The sequence below is a fragment of the Python bivittatus genome, unplaced genomic scaffold, assembly GCF_059951505.1.
Source record: "Python bivittatus isolate LINGU-HERP-01145 unplaced genomic scaffold, Pbiv_v1 ctg000570_np1212, whole genome shotgun sequence".
NCBI lineage: Eukaryota > Metazoa > Chordata > Lepidosauria > Squamata > Pythonidae > Python > Python bivittatus.
The window spans coordinates 648,738-668,705 of NW_028277097.1; the positions used below are offsets into that span (position 1 = coordinate 648,738).

Genomic DNA, 19,968 nt, shown 5'->3' on the forward strand with positions numbered 1-19,968 from the left:
TTACAGAGTGGTGGTTGTGGGAAAATAGGAGGAGGAAGTAGTATTAGGTATATTCTCCCCCTTGAGTTATTTATAAAAATAATAAAGGTGGGATAATTTTTTTTTTAAAAAGCTGGCAAAACTACATTCCCCCACAAAGTGCACAGTCAACACACCACTCCCCCACACCCAGTAGAAGCAGCACAGAAGAAAAGCTGCCTCTGAAACTTGCAAAGAAAAGCACATCCCACACACCTTTTTCAACACAGATATACCAACCACATTCTCCCTGTGTAGATTATTTATCTTATCAGCTTTAGCTACCTGGTTGGCATAATGCAAGGTAGTTGCTGTGCCTACATCCAAAGAATGCACTGAGCTCTTTTGGGGGAAAATGCCGAACAGAATATTTACATAAAATCCTGTTGACATTGCCTGAATTAGACTGACCCTTTCTAAGTTACCCCACCCAGAACTTTGTAAATATATCACCAAGGTAGAAAAAGTAAACACATAGTTTTTAAAAAAATCTAATGGTCAGTATGGAGCAAAGTTTTGTTGTGGATGATATACATAGATAAAAACAAGAACGTTTGAATTATTTCTGCAAAGATTTGATGGTGGTATAAGCTTCAGCTACATTAGAGGGAGGCAGCTGGAGGCCTCACAACTGCATGGATCCTCCAAAACTCTTAAGCCCTTGAAGCCTTATTTGTCTACAATTGCTGAACATTAAGTGTATGATTCCCATCATTCTGTGATAAATAATAGGTTCGTAATAATAATAATAATATTAAATAGACTTGATAGGTAGACAAAAATGCCAAATCCACTCTAAACATCTGGCTGACACTGCAACCAACCATAATAATATAATAATAAACCTCCAAAATTCCAGGGAGAAAAAAACAGGAATTCCTAGTCCTTTTCATGTGATGTGTATGACACAACTGGGCTCCTTTGCATTCTCATACTCCCCCAAAAGTCCCATCTTTTATCATCAAGACATTGCCTATCCCAATTCTAAACTTCTAAAGTATAGGACTTGTACCTTGGCTGCCATATTTTAACAAGTAGTTAAACACATTAATTTTTAAACATGAATGTATATATTAGAGTACAACAAATACTTTTTGTAATATGTAGATCATGAAAGTACCCTATGAGATTGACTCATATGGGTGTTGTTGTTTATAGAATATCACCTTGTTGTGCATTCACATACTGACATTCCAAGATATCTTCTACCCTGTGGCACACCTAACCTGACTCCAGACTTGGGCGGTAGACTAGATTTACCTTCATCTAATATTTGAAGGCTCAAAGGTTAGCTATTTATATTTAAGATATAAGCAAATATTAAGGTAAAAAAATAGGAAGTAGAATGTCTTGTAAAGGTCTTTAGACTTTGATCACAGTTTTGACTGTAGCAAAGGTCATTTTAACCTAAAAATAGAGCAAGGTGCAACTGCATTAAAATGCCAAAGAGATTATGCTAGTGTCTTCAGTTAAGTGGTCAAGATATGCTAGTATTCTCTGGTTCAACAATCACAGATAGACTTATTGGACCTATTAAGCACAAAAAAAGTGATAACATCTTGATGCCATGAACATGAAGTCCTTGCATTTGAATAGCCTGTCAATGATTAGTTTTAGAATGAAGGAAATAATTTTAAGCTGACATAGTTTAAATGTTTCCAGTCTGTTGGGATATGCCTTAGTGTGACTTTTGTTACATCTTTTTGAGATGAGTGGAAGTGAAGATATCTATACTAAAATGTTTACCTTACCATCATAACTTGTTGGAGATTGATATGCTTACATATTTTTATGTATCACCACATTCCAAATAATTTGAGGCCCTTTACATATAAAAAAGACCAGAGAACAATAAAACCAGAAAAATCATTTCATGGAACTTTCAAAAGGTGATAAGGGCATGAGTCACTGTTGTCAAGCCTCTCCCTTAAAGAAAGGCCCCACAGGCATACCAGCTGGGCTGAGTGAAGGCTTTCCTAGTTATGGTCCCAACTTGCTGTTCTAGCAATAGCTGTGAGTCCAAGAGAACTGCTTAGTTACAGAACAACTCCTTCAGAGGAAATGCAACCCTATCTAAAGTCAGTCAAGATGCTGACAGATAATTTTGGGATGAACAGCACCACTGCATTGAACTTCAGCCTGTCTCCCCTCCCGCCCCCCCCCCCCCCGCATTCAGAACCTGATAGTCTCCAGGCACAGGGTTGGAACCTCTACTGTATTTCACCTAGACCTCAAGTGGTGATGTACCACTAGATGTCATCTGCATATTAATGATACCTCATCTCTATGATCTCCTGCAATGATTTCCTTCCTCTTAAAGAGGGAAGGTTGAAAACTGGGTGGTAGTTGTCCAATATGGCTGGATTAGGAGATGGCTTTCTCAGGAGCAAGCATTCCTTTAAAGCAGTCAGCACAGTCCCCTCTCTGAAAGAAGCATTTACCACCTTTAAAATCCAAGAAAGCACAGTTGCATCTCACAGTCCAGTTGCATCTCACTGGACACTGGTCCATGCAAAATCCAACCCTGAAAAAATGAGAGTGACTTACTTTGAAATGTTTAGCAAATATTACACAGTGGCTCTTCAGAAAATTTACTTCTTCCTCCCTCCCCAGTAGGGAACAGCCTACCTTAAGTAGGGCTGCCAGACAACATCTGTGGAGGACCATCTTAATTATTCATATATCCTTGTGGAGGTCACAGGTGGTTATGCGTATTGAACTGAACAGGGCAAAGGACTAACAATAATGTCCTCCATCTTGAGCTCGCAAGCCAACTGCTCTTAGGGGAGGACAGGTCTAATGTGTAGCTTCCTATACAGGTTGGACCCAAGATTATCCAGAGCAAGCCCATGGAGACATAGACTCCTGAGCTGTCCTGAAATCTGCTCCCCAGGCTTGGGGATTGAAATTCCTCAGCACCAGAAGCTGAGACATTTCAACAGTAGCCTGCATTGAGGTCCGGGAGCAGCAGGTTGGTAGTACATCAGCAGAATCCCTGACTTGTCCCTACATCTTAATTTCATATATAGGTACTCATAACTTTTAAAACACCCAAAATCCAGAAGGAGAAATTTTGGGCTGGGCCACATCCCAACCCTCAGTTTTGATAATACAGACCAGACCCACTCATTCATCTAATAAGTGCAATCTTTTTGCACATGAACCTGGCATTCACCAACATGCTAAGCACCCACAAATTGTTTTCCTAGATATCCCCACCAAAACAACAAGGCATTTTACTAGAAGTAGGAACCCAGTACCGATTAGCTGGCCTTTTCCTGAAACAGCTAACTCAGAACTTACTGTCAAACCTTCCTTTGCCCATCACAATTGCAACTGGCTCCACTTCCTTTCTTCCCATTCCCTCAGTGAGTTTCTGGATCCATCCCATTGCTACTAGCAGCCTTCCACACAGATAACCCATCATTATTCAGTGCAACACAGCTGATCTATCTACCTCCTATGCAACCATGCATGCCTTGACCTGACACCTTTTATTAAACACCCACTTTGTTCCCACAAAGCACATGTTCCCCAAACACAGCCAAGCTGAACTACCTCCCATTTGGGGCCCCGGGGCCCCTTTTATCTAGTATCTTGCTGCAAGAGGTTTATTCCTGTATGCTCTAATTCCAGGGAACCACCAGCTTTTACCTACTTCGAGGAGTTCATACTGTAGTTCAACCTTGTGCTGTGGGCAATGACACACAGCTCTTATATTGCTGCACAGGGCTTCTTCTCATCACTTTGACCACCCCAACAGAGCAGAACTGCCAGTGGCTGCTGGGACAGCATCCACAAAGCTCCCTAGCAATCTTCTGCCCAGCCCACTAGTATCTCCTACAGCCTAACCTGTGTGATGCTACATGGGTCCTGTTGTGAGAGGATTGCAGATCTCAATTTACATCCAGGTTTTGGAAGGCCCTCTTCCAACTACTAGACATTTAGAGTCATTTGTCGTACTCCATCATCTGTCCCCTAATGGGTACTTGAAGAGAGTGAATCAATTATTGGAACAGTACTTGAACTCTTATCTTATCTTGCAGAATTTGCCTATAACAGCTGAATACGTTCCTCCTTAGGCATGTCTCCCTGTCAGGCAGTTTATGGCTACTATTTCCACATCTTGCCCTCCAGGATTCTGGCTTCTCCTGTTCCTCGCAGGCCTGTTTCTCCACAGGTTACTCAGCCCCTCTTTTAAAAAAATCTAGATTTGGCAAAGACTCTAAATAAGCAATGGCAAACTTAGAGAGCTACAACAGGGAAGCTGGTCAGTAGTTGATTATATAAGCAATTTCAGGTTCCTGGCAGAGACCAAAAGTGGATTGAGGGAGCTCTGATGAACTTTTCAGGAAGGACACACAGATGCAATCCTTCATGAATTGGCCAGAATAGAATGTCCTTCCCTATAATATTGATCCATCAGTGCCTGGATATTGAGGCCCATGCAAATGGGCAGAATTAGATCTCATTTATCTCTGGAAGAAAATACTAAATATAGGCATGCAAGACCATGTTAATATTGTGGGGGCCTGGGCTGCCATATACCAAACTCCAACGTGCTCACCAATGGGCTGCATTCGGTCTAGAAGGGCTTCTTGATTGGTGAACTATGGTCACTTAGCTAGCTGTAACTCCAATTGCAAAGCCTAGCTGGCACTTGATCTTGCCTAAAAAGATCCAGATGTGATCCCTACTCAGGCCATGATTGATTCTGGAGCCACTGGTAATTTCATGGACCTGACATCTGTTTTTGTTGTTGTTCAGTCATTAAGTCATGTCCGACTCTTCGTGACCCCATGAACCATATCCCATCAGGCCTTCCTGTCCTTCACTGCCTCCCTGAGTTTACTCAGTTTCATGCTCTTTGCTTCAGTGATGCTATCTCATCCTCTGCTGTCCCCTTCTCCTTTGGCTTCAATTTTTCCCAGCATCAGGGTCTTTTCCAAAGAGTCTTCTCTTCGCAGGTCTCTGTAGAGACCTATAGCATTCTGAGACATGCCATACAGCCTTCTGTGTCCATAGAAACAATTGATGGGAGATCCCTGCTATTTGAACTGGCTACTGACCTAGTGGAGATGGGGTTAGAAAGGCATGTAGAGCAATTAAAATTCTACCTGGCCCTTAATTTTCCAATGATTCTGGGCACTCCTTGACTCCATAACCATGACCTTAAAATCGTCTAGTCAAAAGGAATTAATATGTTTCAACTCACCCATCTGTGAGAAGCACTTCTCAGCAAATCAGAAAAAAAAATAGAGTAAAACCAGTCTTCCAGACAAATATGTGAACTTCAGCAATGTCTTCAGTGAACATGAGGCTGATCACCTACCACCATATTGTCCCTGTGACTACCCTATTGACATGGTCCCTGGACCCTAGATTCCAGTGGGGGAGATCTACCGCCTTTCAGAAACTGAACTTGCAGCTCTGCAAAATTTCATTAGAAAAAACTCAGGAGGTTTAATTTGTCCTTCCACTTCATCTGTAGCTGCTTCCATTCTACTTGTCAAGAAAATGTCAGGAGAACTGATGCTCTGCAGTGATTACTTGGCCCTCAATCAGATCACAATCCAAAATCAGTACCCGCTGCCTTGATCTCAGAACTTTTGTGGAAGGCCTGAAGTTTTACAAAACTCAGTCTCAGCGGGACTCACAACTTGATATGAAACTAAGAGGACAACTGATGGAAAACTGCTTTTCACACCTGATATGGCCATTTTGAATATATTATGAAGTCATTTGGTTTATGCAACGTTGCTGCAATATTCTAGCACTTGATGAATGACATTTTCAGGATTTTACAAACCAGTTTGTCATAATCTATTAAAATGACTTCCTGATTTATTCACACTCCCTTCAGCATCATGAATACAGTGTAAGAGCTGCCTTGCAGTTCCTCAGAGAACATCATCTGTATGCAACTCTTGAAAAATGCAACCTTGAAGTCAATGCTATTGATTTCCTAGGGCGTTGCATCTCTACAAATAAGGTCCAAATGAACCCAACCAAAGTAAACAGTTATCCTAGTCTGGCAACCCCCAAAGTAGGTGAAACCTATGCAGAAACTAATGGATTTCACAAACTATTACTACACCTTCATTCCAAATTGCAGAACTCACAGCTTCTTTAACTAAACTGTGCTGGAAATGTACCCCATTCAGATAGAATATTCTATCCGTAAGGTTTCCAATAGATAGATAGATAGATAGATAGATAGATAGATAGATAGATAGATAGATAGATAGACAGACAGACAGACAGACAGACAGACAGATAAATAAATAAATAAGGATTTCTCCACTCAGCCCATCCTCCAACATACTGACACTATTCAACCATTTGTAGCTGAAACAGACATTTCTGACATCACAGTATGAGCTACTTTGCTACATGCTACAGGAAAAACACAAGAAAGTTCAATCTACTAATCTATTAACAATTCTATACTATCTGGAACAAGGAGCTCTTGGCTGTTAAGGTAGTCTTTGAAACTTGGAGGTAGTTGCTGGATATTGCTCAACATTCTGTGCAAGTTCAGACCAACTATCATAACTGGGGAAGAGAGCATGAGGTTGAAAGTGCCCTCTACGCTTGGGAAAGGCAGTGCTAAAAATGCAGACTGGAGTTCTGCAACCGGGTGGAATGCTCCCCCCACCCTTGTCAAGGCCATCCCTTGATACCCCTTAACATCCCTTAACATCCCTTGTTAGGTCATCCCCACCCCCCATGTAAAAGTTTTACAGTCCTGGAAACATGATGGGGAAATGCTCAATTCCCCCTAGTCTAGTGAGAGAGGCCGACTGACCAACATAGACTCACCACACAGACATCCATGCCAATGTCCCAGCTAATCAATTGGCCATTCCCAGCTATTTGACTGGCATAACAATGTCCCCAGCTGGCTAGTTTAGCCACACCCTAGCTTTTTCAAGAACGTGCCATGTCCATAGGCAACTGGGTCAGCACACACTTGGAAGAGTTTCTTCCCTATGGTTCATTCCTTGTTCAGGTCAAACATCAGATATCATAGTTTAGAGTTCAAAAGTTTATTTAGTATTCAAGGCAAGAGCATTGAATTTGGCCAGCTCCATGCCAGGGGCACAACACCCTTTTATAGTCAGGCTGTTTCTACCTGTGCATGTCTAGTTTTAAAGTTCTTAAATTCTAACTTGCCTAATATGGTTTAGCCCGAATTCTAAATGGTATGCCTTATCTCTGTTGCTAGTATCGTAATGGTTATTTCTCATTCTTCCCTTATCTGTCTATGTGACACTTTCACTTCTCTGTAATGGTGGATTGGCTTTCCCTTCTAAAATGGTGTTAGTTCAGCTTTCAGATAACTACTTTCTAACCACACCTTACCCTACCCACACCCTTAGACTCAAAAAGGGAAAGCCAACCCAGAGGGGATGTGGGTGAATGGAAGAACAGGAGACAAGAAAGCAGGAAATGATATTTGGACAAGTGCAGCAGCTACAGGCAAGTAAAAGGGCTCACACTCAACTGCTGAAACTACAAACCATGGTAAACAGCCCATCTTGGCTTGATTCCTGCCTGGAGTTTGGCTTGGGTCTTAAATCATAACTTTGCTTAAAATGGAGCTCAGCAGCAAATTTGTTTTGCAGATGTGTTTATGAGAGGAGCTAAGGGGTTTATGCAACACAAAATCCACAATGAATGTAAGAGCTTTTATAGGTAGTCAAGGTCTGTATGCCACTTCAGCAACTTTTAATTACTATAGGGACTGAGCCCCAAAGACTTACAGTGGTACCTCGGGTCACGAACGCTTCTGTTCACGAACAATTCGGTTCACGACAGCACCGTTCGCAAAATTTTGCTTCTGTTTGTGAACTCTGCATCGGGTGACGAACAGGATCCGCAGCCATTTTCCCTGCTCTGGCATGTGGTCGTGGCTTCCTGTAGGGAGGGGGACTCTCCCTCCAAACAATAACTGCCTCCCCACCCGCCTTCCTGTCCTCCACGGCAGAAGTCGCCTCAAGCAAGGTTAGCATTCTCTCTCTTCATACTGTACTGTACTGTACTTTGTTTCATATTTTTGTGGTTTAAAACAAAAAATACATATGGTTCAGAACGGATTGACCATATTTACATTGAACCTTATGGGAAAATTTGATTCAGGTCACGACCAATTCGGGTCGTGACCAGAGTCGCGGAACGAATTAAGTTCGTGACCCGAGGTACCACTGTATTTACCTGGCTAAGCCAACTCAGAAGGGCTAGGAGGATGGAGTTAATCTTTCATATTGTCAGGGAAAGTGTGTGGTAAGTAAAGCATTGTATAAAGTTTTCAGCTAAGCCAGCATTTCTCACATTTGGCAGCTAAGATGTGTAGACTTCAGCTCCCAGAATTCCCCAGCCAGAAATGTTAAAATGGCCAAGATTGAGAAATTCTGATCTAAACTGCAGTGTGTCCAGTCATTGCAAAAGAGCCCCTTACAATAACCTGGATTATCTTTAAACAGCTTGGAAGCCGAATCAACACCAGATCACTCTTTCTTTCCTGGTTCAATTTTGGAGTGTAATCATGACTTTGTTGGCTGAAATTCTTCTGTGCGATGGTAAAAATGCAACTGCAGCTAAAACATCACAATTGGTTAAAAAATAATGGATCTTATTAAGTGATGACATATACCTGGTTGTGATGCAACCTTTCTGGTATAATTTCAGGTTCATTATTAAATTATCAGGACTCATGCATGATCCTAAGTAATCCTGGTATTATTTCCTCTGGCTGATACCTTGCCATGATGTAGACATTCATGAAAAATAAGCCTATCATGGCTACTAACCATGATAGCAATCTAGCATCAAGGGCAATCTACTAGATTAATGTTATGCTTATGTACTTCTTATGGAGACCCAGGAGCATTTGGTTGAACATTGGGACAGGACAATTTATAAAATTACTTGATCTAATCCAACGCTATTCTTAAGTTCCTGTGGTAGACAATTTATTACTGCTCATGACCAAAAAACCCCAAAAACAATGGTAGCCAGAAAATATATCATCCAATGATTTGTAGCAGTATATAAACTTAAACATTTGTACAATTTTATAATCACAATCAACAGCTTCCATAAAATAAAGTAAAATAAAACAAAATAGATAACATTGCCAGGTTTCATCATTTGTTTCCTAGTAGCACAGGCTCTAAAATAGAATTTGTAAACTTTGAAAGTAACATTCTCATTAGAATTCATGAGAACTGAGATACATAATTTATCTCAAATTCTACATACATAATTTATCTCATTTATCTCAAATTCTACCAGGAAACATTTAAAATTGGGCCTATAATAGAAGCAGGAAAATATAAAATTGTCAGTATAACAGCACATGAACCATGGCTTTAGCTGCTCCCAAATAACAGGTATAAAACTCTGAAAAGAAATATCTTTTTTCCAATAAGACTGAAGGCAGAGTATTGAAACAAGTGAAAGTGAAAATCGTGCAATATTTTGCAATATCAGGTTTATTTATAATATTTAGCATGGATAAAAGTTTTGCTTTGGTTTCCCTTGTCAAAGCAAAAAGACTTCTTAGCATTTTCATGTTATAAATTGATATCATTGTTTGCTGTCCTATAACCTCTTTAGCTTTGGGGAAACCCAAAGGTTTGAAAGCTGTGTATTAATCTGTATAGATAAACCACGTTGTGTAGTTTTGTCTCCAAAGTTGTCTTCCAACTTAAAGAAAGGTGGTCTAGTAGCATCAAGGGGGCTAGATCCTCAGGGCAGAATGCCAGTGATCCTATGATGGTTTTAATACACTGTTTTCAAATTTTAGGTTTCCTCCTTTCTCACCATTAAAACCATACCCTAAACGATCTCCTTACCGAAAAGAAATTGTGAAATTCCCAAACTGGAATGACTTTGAAAGAGTTACTTTCCAAGAGCACATCCCAGTGAAACCTATCATACTGGTAAGATATCTTCCTATACTTTAATGTGTAATGCATTGTTTGAGTTACTTTGCTGTATACTACATACATGATATTATGTCAAGACTATCTTCTTTTCTGCCTTCTTGTTTGGAAAGATACCAAGAAAAAATTAAAATGGTGGATTTATGAAACTTGTTCCATTAATATGAATTGGACTTAGTTGGGACTCTTTTCATAGATTTGGTTAAATATATTGCTGAGGAAGCAATGTTGTCATGGAAGATCAAAATTATAGATTAACAATAATTAGGGTTTTTCTCCTCATGCTGCTACAGAATTCTGAAATGTGGTTCAAACGTCACAGCATAGCAATTGGAGAAGTACCAACATGCAAACTTATACATCGTCGACAGTTAACAGAGGCAAATCTAGAAGACATATGGAAGTCCAGGACATTGACATAGTAAGCATATTGCATGAGTTGTTCTTTTACAAAGTAAACTACTACAATTAGTATTAGTGGTTTGCTCCTGAAATTAAAAATAGAATACTTAAAAACCCCTGGTGTTCATTCAAAAAATCCAAAATCAACAATGAGCAAATCTGTAAATTGGTTTCTGTGTCTCTCCATACTTTTTTGTTGTTGTTTCCAGCAGATGATCTACAATGCCAACCCTGATTAAAATCCTGTTTTATTAAAAATATTACTTCTAATCCATCCACAATTTACAATATTGGAGAGCTGACTACCATTAATTTAGTGCGATGTTTTCTTACAGCAGTTAAACAAAGAACTAATCTGGAATGTAGACTGAAACATTTTCCTATCCTTTGGGTATTTTGTTCTGTAAGTTATATGTGCCAAACTGTATTATCAAGGAGCAGGATGGGCATGTTATTAAACACTGAAGAGAAGGTGGTATAATTCTCTAGCCTATCCCTTCCTTTTCATTTTAGATTAAAGTATTTTAAATTAAAGTAGCACTATCATATGTAATTTGGTTTGTGTCTAAAATATAAGTCTTTGTGTTTATAAATTTTTTTTTTTTTAACAGCTACCATTTTACTAATGAAGCCTTGGCTTCATTATGCACACAAACAGTACTGTCCAAAAGTTTTAGGCAGGTGTGAAAAAATGCTGTAAAGTAGGAATGCTTTCAAAAATATATATTGTAATTGTTTATGTTTATCAACTTACAAAATGCAAAGTGAGAAAACAGAAGAAAAACCCAAATCAGATTAATATTTGGTGTGACCTTCAAAACAGCATCAATTCTTCTAGGTATAGTTTTTAAAGAAACTCGGCAGGTAGGTTGTTCCAAACATCTTGGAGAACTAACCACAGATCTCCTGTGGATAAAGGCTGCCTCAAATCCTTGTCTCTTCATGTAATCCCAGACAGACTTGATGATGTTGAGATCAGGGCTCTGTGAGGGCCTAACCATCACTTCCAGGACTCCTTGTTCTTCTTTATGCTGAAGATAGTTCTTCATGACAATGGCTGTATGTTTGGGGTCATTGTCCTGCTGCAGAATAAATTTGGGGCCAATCACATGCCTCCCTGATGGTATGGCATGATGGATAAGTATCTGCCTGTATTTCTCAGCATTGAGGACACCATTGATCCTGACTAAATCTCCAACTCCATTTACAGAAATGCAGCCCCAAACTTGCAAGGAACCTCCACCATGCTTCACTGTTGCTGCAGACGCACATTATTGTACCGTTCTCCAGCCCTTTGGCGAACAAACTGCCTCCTGCTACAGTCAAATATTTCAAATTTGGACTCATCAGTCCAGAGCACCTGCTGTCATTTTTCTGCACCCCAGTTCCTATATTTTCGTGCATAGTTGAGTCGCTTAGCCTTGTTTCCACATTGGAGGTATGGCTTTTTGTCTGCAGTTCTTCCATGAAGACCACTTCTGGCCAGACTTCTCTGGACAGTAGATGGGTGTACTTGGGTCCCACTGGTTTCTGCCAGTTCTGTGCTGATGGCACTGCTGGACATCTTCCAATGTCAAGGGGAGTAAGCGTGATGTGTCTTCCATCTGCTGCATTAAGTTTCCTTGGCCAACCACTGCATCTACGGTCTTCAGCGTTGCCCGTTTCTTTGTGCTTCTTCAAAACAGCTTGAACAGCACGTCTTGAAACCCCAGTCTGCTTTGAAATTTTTGCCTGGGAGAGACCTTGCTGATACAGTATAACTACCTTGTGTCTTGTTGCTGTACTCAGTCTTGCCATGGTGTATGACCTGTGACATGAAACTGTCTTATAAAACCTCACCTTAGTAGCAGAGTTTGGCTGTTCCTCACCCAGTTTTAAGCCTTCTACACAGCTGTTTCTGTTTCAGTTAATGACTGTGTTTCAGCCTACATATGAAACTGATGATCATTAGCACCTGCTTGGCATAATTGGTTAATCATACACCTGACTCTAATCCTACAAGATCCCTGAGTGTGTGCAAGTGTACAAAGTGTGCAAGTGTAAGACTTGACGCTGGTTTGAAGCCAAAGGGTAGTCACACCAAATATTGATTTGATTTAGATTTTTCTTCTGTTTGCTCACTTTGCATTTTGTAAATTGATAAACATAAACAATTACTGTCGAAGGCTTTCACGGCCGGCATACGATGGCTGGTGTGGGTCTTCCGGGCTGTGTAGCCGTGTTCTTGAAGTTTTGTTTCCTAACGTTTCACCAGCACCTGTGACCGGCATCTTCAGAGTGCAGGAGCACAGACAGGAGCAGCTCTGGGCACAGAGAGAACTGCTCCTGTCTGTGCTCCTGCACTCTGAAGATGCCAGTCACAGGTGCTGGTGAAACATTAGGAAACAAAACTTCAAGAACATGGCCACACAGCCCGGAAGACCCCCACCAGCCATAAACAATTACAATATATATTTTTGAAAGCATTCTTACTTTACAGCATTTTTTCACACCTGCCTAAAACTTTTGCACAGTACTGTATATTCATGCATGCATAGGTACATAATTCAGTGACAATTTGAGCTATTTAATTGTAATTTATAATTCTTTTCCAGATAACTGCTGCTAGTTTAATTAAATGTGTTTGCTTTATGTCCTTTATAGCTTGCAAAAAACTTTAGGTCTGGATTCTCTGAATGATATTCTGGACACCAAACTTGTAAATCCAAAGGACATCATTCAGAATGTGTATAATGTCAACAAACAAGGAACTGTCATTTTAGAAGATAAATCAAGTAAGTGGAACTTGTTTAATATGTTACAGTTTTGCTGAAATCTATTCAGGAAATAAATATATATTGATCACTAACCTGCTCATTCAGTGGCAATAAAGTTCTGGGATAGATTTGTCTAAAGAAACATGTGATAATCTGCTTCCCTGTGAAATCTAAGGAACTTTGATTTGATTTGAAACTTTGATAAATCCCATTTACTTTTTGCTGTCTTCCTTGTTCATACATAACTCCCCCCACCAACTCAATCTCATTCCAGGACAGAGCACAGCACGCCTATTTGTGAATGGGAGACAAACCTTTATAGTCACTTCATTTCTATCTGAGGTAGATTTCCTTCAAATGGAAACTATTATGTTTGTCCCTCAAGGCTCCATTCTGTTTCTAGTGTTTTTCAGTAGCTACATAAACCTGCTAGGAGGGATTATCAGGAGATTTAGAAGTAGGTCCTCTCAAGAACTAACTTTCCATAACATCTTCAGAAGATGGTAGGACTCCTGTGAAAGCCCAACTGCAGTGAGAAATTGGCTGGATGAGGGATAATTGAAACTGAACCCATTAAGGGTGGTCTGAGTTAACTTTCTGCAAGTATGTTTCACTGTGTTGTGTGCTACTGAAATGATAGGCAACATCCTTAGCAAAACTGAGTGAATGCATTTAGCTGTGCTTCTTAAAAAATTCTTCATGACATAGTGATCATCTCTGTGCACAAAGAAACAGAATACTTGCTATCTTATTCTGTTAGAAAATCATGTGAGTTATTGTTTTCTATTGTAGTTGCTGATACTGTTTCGGTACACTAAAATCATTTCCATCAATGCCTACGTGAAGTCATCCTTAGCTGACAAGTGAGCAGCAGCCTATAAAAACTCATACAGTTCACTTTATAGCTAAGAACTAAAGGGGAAAGATATTACTCCTCTACTATGGGAAGAAGCATAAAATGGTTAAATAAATAAATGCCTGCAGTTGTAATTTAAAGCCCAGTTTCTGTGCTCTCTTTAGTAAGTGTTAAAAATTCTTTAATGCAGAAGAGGTTCCTCACTGGGTTCTGTCAGCAATGAAATGCTTAGCAAACTGTAAGTATTCCTTATTTCAAATCAGTACGCTGCTTTTTAAACTTCTGCTTTCCCATTGACTTCAGTGAAGCGGAAATCCTCCATTCTTTTCTTTTTTAATAGACTGATTTTGACTAGGATGAATCTGTTTTCCAGCATAGAGGTTTTCCAATAACATGATAGTTTCTGCAACAGAGTCACTGGTCTGAGATGGGTGGCTATATAAATTAAATAAATAAATATAGTTGGGATTAAATCAGTCTGCGGCATAGAGCATCTCATTCTCATCGCCCATTGCTCCAAAGCTGCAATTTCTTTGAGTGGAGTAACTTCCTAGGAGTGGGATTAATATTCTCTTGACCCTCCCGGAGCCCCAGATAGTAGGGCTAGTCCTCTTACAAATTCTCTTGAGTCCTTAGACATTTAAGGTTACTGAGGGAGACGGAAGGAACCAAGTTGAACTTTCTAAAAGTTGCTAATAGAAGTGAAGGAGAAATTTCCTTGTATATCATTCACAGATCATAATGCTAAAAGACCCAGTTAAACTTGGTTTCTTCAAGTATAGAAAGTGTCAGGTTGGATGGCCTTTTTTTTATTGGCATTGCTACTTTCCTGTAAGTCAAATTAGAGTGTGCCTAAATTCTTGAAGGAAAGCTGACCCTTTCATTCAGTGTCTTACTCAACATTACATATAGAGGCAATTTGGATTTGGTGATAAAGAGAATACAATGTTTTTAGGTTCTTTGGAATGGCCATATACACATGGAGGATATACTAGAAGAAAAAGTTACTGAACAATGTGTGTTTGTAAGTTGCTTCGTGGTATAGTTCCAGGTAATTTTGTGTTGTAAGCCGCCCAGAGTCCCCCATTGTGGGGAGATGGGCGGGGACAAGTTAAATAAATAAATAAAAAATAATTTTAGTATATCATTCATAGTTGCAGTCATTCCCTACTATTAGAATGCCCCTTCCATTGTTCATCCTGGTTATGTTTTGTGTTAAAGGTAATCCCTTTTAAACCAGGGATTATCTAGCTGGAGAAGCAGGGAGATGAAGGTTATGCCTCTGGAGTGCTTTCAAACAGGTAATTCCCTGAGTATATTTTGAAGTGGTTTGGCTGAGTGAAAAATCTGTGCTGCACACATTTAAGCCACCAATTTGTTTAGAAAGTTCAAAACTGTCTTGAAATTATTGAAATTTATGAATAGGCATGTGGTGGTTGAAAGTCAAGTTTTTAGAAGGACACTAGCTGAAGTCCTTTGTTAACTGTTTAATTTCTTGCTTGTTGAATATTTTTCATTCCTATAAACTATGTGACAGTGTTTCCCTTATGACTAGAAATGTAATTAGTGCTGTTTCTGCAGCCTTCACAATCCAACCAAGAATTCTTTTTTTTTTTCACTCCACTTCCCCCTTTTCCATTCTTTTTAGGGCCCAGATGTCCAGATCTGAAACAGCCCACCTATTCAGGTTTTGAAAGAGATGTCTTTAGAACCATAGCAGATTATTATGCACACATGAAGGAGCCTCTTCTCACATTCCAGTTCTTTGATGTTTTTGTGAGTGTGCTAGGTAAGTTATCATGTAAAAGGGGTACCTAGCAGGCTGAGCCCACAGTGCTTGTGTTGCAAAACTTGGTGGGTTTCATGCTTAGCAATGTCCTTCAGCATCTTTCCTAATGACAAATGATTCCTTCTAGAGCTTGATATTTTGAGAACCATTGCTGTTAAATGATGAACTTCTAACAGAACACCTAAAAATTATACATTTTTAATCTGAACTTTCAGGTTGCCCAGTTCAGACATTACAATCCTTTAGGAAGGAAGGCTTCCTAAAGACAGCAGTGCAAATAGCCCTGAGCCAGTTTATTCAGAGATTTACCTGGAGTGCTATAGGAGGAAGACTCAAAGCAAGTCTGACCGGACAGGGGTAAGAGCCCATATTAGGGATTATCTCGTGGTGATAAGGATGACAAAATGTCAATATGTTCCTATCCTTATTGCATCTGCTGTTTAGGGCGACCTGGTCCCTATTGGGTAGGGAGGGCCCCTCAAAACTTTTGGTGGGCTGCTGTGAAGACTATTCAGGCTATCTGATGGAAAAAGTCACTCAGATTTGCTCCACCTTGGACTCTGGCTGGGCAGGGCAGGCTGAAGTGGCTGGGGCATGTTCTGGTAGTGTGATCTGGGATGAGTGAGGCAGGCTCAGGTGGCTGGGATGGGCTGATGACACCTGAGGAAGTGGATGAGACTCTGTGGTGTCAATTCGGTTCCCCGTTTACTGGATCTGGGTCCTTCTTGGGTCGTGAAAGTGGCCAGGGAAGTGACCTACAGTTGGGTATATGCTGTAGTGTCAACCTCTTTGACTGAGGGAGTGGTGCCCTGAGCTTTGAAAAGAGGTGGTGGTGCACCCACTCAAGAGGCCATCCTTGGCCTCAGTAGTTTTTGTGGAAGATTATTGAGAAGGTAGTTGATCTGCAGCTGATGATAACCCTGGAGGAAACAGATTATCTAGATCCATTTCAGTCAGGTTTCAGGCTGGGATTCAGCACTGAGACAACTTTGGTTGTGCTTCTAGATGACCTATGGCAGAGCCAGATTGGTGGTAATGCATCCATCATTGTGCTGCTTGGTGGCTTTTGATGCCATCAACCACGGTAACCTGAGCTGGCTTCACTTCATGGATTGGGGATTGGAGCCCCATTTTTATGATGGTTCTCTTCCTTTCTCCGGGACCATTTCCAGTCAGTGTTGGTTGGGGGAGGAGAGATCATTCCCCAGGCCTCTCCTTTGTGGGGTGCCACAGAGTTCCATTCTCTTTCCCCTCCTTTTCAACGTCTACATGAACCCACTGAGTGAAGTTATCTGCCAGTTTAAGGTTCAGTATCATCAGTACCCTGATCATACCCAATTATATCTTTCAAGTCTAGGCTGGCCAAGTGAGGCTGTTGAGGTTCTGTCCTGGTGCCTGGAGGCTGTGCCAATCTGGATGGGGAGAAACTCTCTCCAACTCAGTCCTACCAAGATGAGTGATTGTAGGTGTTCAGACTAACCAGATCTGGGGACGTTTCATCTTTGACCTTAGATGGAATGGCACTTCCCCATTCAAGAGTGGTGTGCAATTTGGGGGTCTTCCTGGACTCACAGCTTGATGAGCAGGTGGCAGCTGTGGCCAGGCAGCTGTGCACAGCTCCATCTGGTGGGCCAGTTGTGCCCTTTCCTAGGCTCGGGGGCCTTCAGAAAGTCACTCATGCCCTGGTCAGCTCGTGGCTTGACTAGTGCAGTATGCTTTACATAGGGCTGCCCTTGAAGACTACCTGGAAATTTCTACTGGTCCAGAATGCAGGAGAGTGGGCAGTGATGGGCATGCCTCAGTATGCTTTGCAAGCTGCACTGGTTGCCATGTTGCTTCCGGGTGCAAATCAAGGTGCTAGTTGTTACCTATAAAGCCCTACATGGCATAGGGTCTGGTTACTTGAGGGACCACCTGTCTCCCATAGTATCTGTCCAGCCAGTCTGATCTAGCAGGGTTGGCACACTCTGGGTTCCTTCGATTAAACAATGCCATGTCTTGGGATCCCAGAAGAACACCTTCACCCAGGCCTTTGGCGAGGGTGATTGAAGCCCCTTTTTTCTTTGTACTAGTTTTGTCATTTCTGCCATCTTTTTTCTTTTTTGTTGTTGTTCTTTTTGTGTTCTTGTTTTTAAATGTTTTTAATAATTTGTAAACTGCCCAGAGTCTCTGGGAGTTGGGCAGCATATAAATCTAAAGTATAATATAGTGGTACCTCGGGATATGAACTTAATCCGTTCCGTGACTCTGGTTGCAACTCGAGTTGGTCTCAAGTCGAGGTAAAGTTTCCCATAGGGTTCAATGTAAATCCGGTTAATCCGTTCCGCCCTCCGAATTTGGTCGCAACCCAAGGTGAATTTCCCCATAGGGTTCAATGTAAATCCAGTTAATCCGTTCCGCCCTCCGCTCGAATTTGGTCGCAACCCGAGGCAATTTTCTCTTCAGAGCCAGACTCCCGCCAAGCCTGCTCTGCATTTTCTTTGGAGCCATGCTAACACGCACACCAAAAACCTTTGCAAAACACCGCAAAACACACCACAAGCCTCACCAAACATCTCTTTGCTACCGCGACCTCGCCCACAGGAAGCCGCGACCGCGTGGCAGCAGGGAAAGTGGCCGCGGATCTGGTTCGTAAGTAGAGGCAAGTTCGTAACCCGAGGTAAAATTTCCCTGCCGAAGCTGGTCGTAACCCGAAATGTTCGTTAGTAGAGGCGTTCGTATCCTGAGGTACCACTGTAATAGGAGCATTATTATTACTATTACTACTACTACTACTACTATTGTTGTTGTTGTTGTTGTTGTTATAGCACAGAGAAAAGAAATTCAATTCTGTATTTTAAATCCAGGCTATTATTTTAACACATTTATTATATGGCTATAAATACTGTAGCTTGGCATTTCAAAATGTAGTGCAACATAAAACTATTGAGTTCTGGTTTAAAGAAAAATAAGAGTTAGCCTTTCAGTTTGCATATTAAAATTGTATGTGTTTGCGTGTGTGTGTATGTGTGTGTGTGTGTGTGTGTTGCAGACAGAGAACTTGCATGAAACAATCAAATATTTTATTAACCAGACTCTTGAGCAAGAAATATACACATCCTACATTAACCAAGCCATGTTCATATAAAATAATTTCAGAAATGTTGTGTTCCTTTAGTATTATTTCATGTATTTATTATTCCTCACCCTTTTTTCCCCAAGACAAAATAAAAACAGCTAATACTGTAATAAAATATAAGAAAGCCAAACAAACAAAACAAATGTCAGAATAATTAGTTCAAAGCAATTCTATTCATGCCAAAGATGATATCAGCAATGCTATAATCCATAACACCTCAAGCATCTTCCTTGATTGTTCTGATTAACCCTATAATTAACATATTTAAGTTCTATAATTTTTCAGGAATTGTGTTAATCTTACTGAGTAATTTCATCACCAATGCCAGGGTGGTACTCTTTTTGGAAATAGTGAAACTTTGCTCATTTGCAGACAATAAAGTTGTAGAACTTCCCACTAAGGCAAACTTTATTTGTTTGGGTGGTAAACAATGTGATGCAAAGCTCAGAAAGGGAGCAAGGAATCATAAACCAAAGAAATTATATGCACGATATAAGGAAAGGAAAGGAAACCTAGCAAAAACTACTTTGTACCAATAACGTTCACTATTCCTTTCTAGACCTTTCTGTTCCACCACATCCATATTCCACTTCATACATTGCCTTTTATTCTTTAAAGCTTCATCTTTTTCTTTGAGAAACTCAATAATCCCATCTGAACAAAAGTTTCTCAGCCTTTCCCTTCCTTTGGCCTAAGTGGCACATGCCACATTCTGACATGCATTCAAGAGATCTATATATTGACACTAACAGCACACTTATGCACACACCCAAATATCCTATGTTCACTTGTGCTGTTGAAGGGTGAGTAAAGCAGTTTTTGTCATCGTGGAAATGGATATCTAATGATCACAATTCCCCGTCCTACTTTTTCATAGGAATTTGTCCTAAATACTACCCTGAAAGATCCATGTGATAGATGTTCAAAATGTTATTGATAGATGTAGTATTAATGAATATATTTCAACAGCTGGTTGATAATTATCACTCTTGAAAACATCACCAGTATCTGCAGATGTAGGTTATGTAGATGGTAATTAAATTGTAGACAATATCACATTCAGACTGACAAAAGAACGT

The 19,968-nt window shown here is 40.4% G+C and overlaps 1 protein-coding gene across 1 annotated transcript in view; it reads left to right on the forward strand.

Annotated features, from left to right (window-relative positions):
* The window catches only part of DEPDC1B (DEP domain containing 1B), a 46,624-nt gene that overhangs the window by 5,952 nt on the left and 20,704 nt on the right, over positions 1-19,968 (forward strand). The window contains exons 3-7 of the mRNA XM_007429286.3: positions 9,830-9,965; positions 10,262-10,389; positions 13,014-13,144; positions 14,173-14,220; positions 15,631-15,771. Of these exons, the coding sequence (XP_007429348.2) occupies positions 9,830-9,965; positions 10,262-10,389; positions 13,014-13,144; positions 14,173-14,220; positions 15,631-15,771 (584 nt within the window). The remainder of the gene's footprint in view (positions 1-9,829; positions 9,966-10,261; positions 10,390-13,013; positions 13,145-14,172; positions 14,221-15,630; positions 15,772-19,968) is intronic.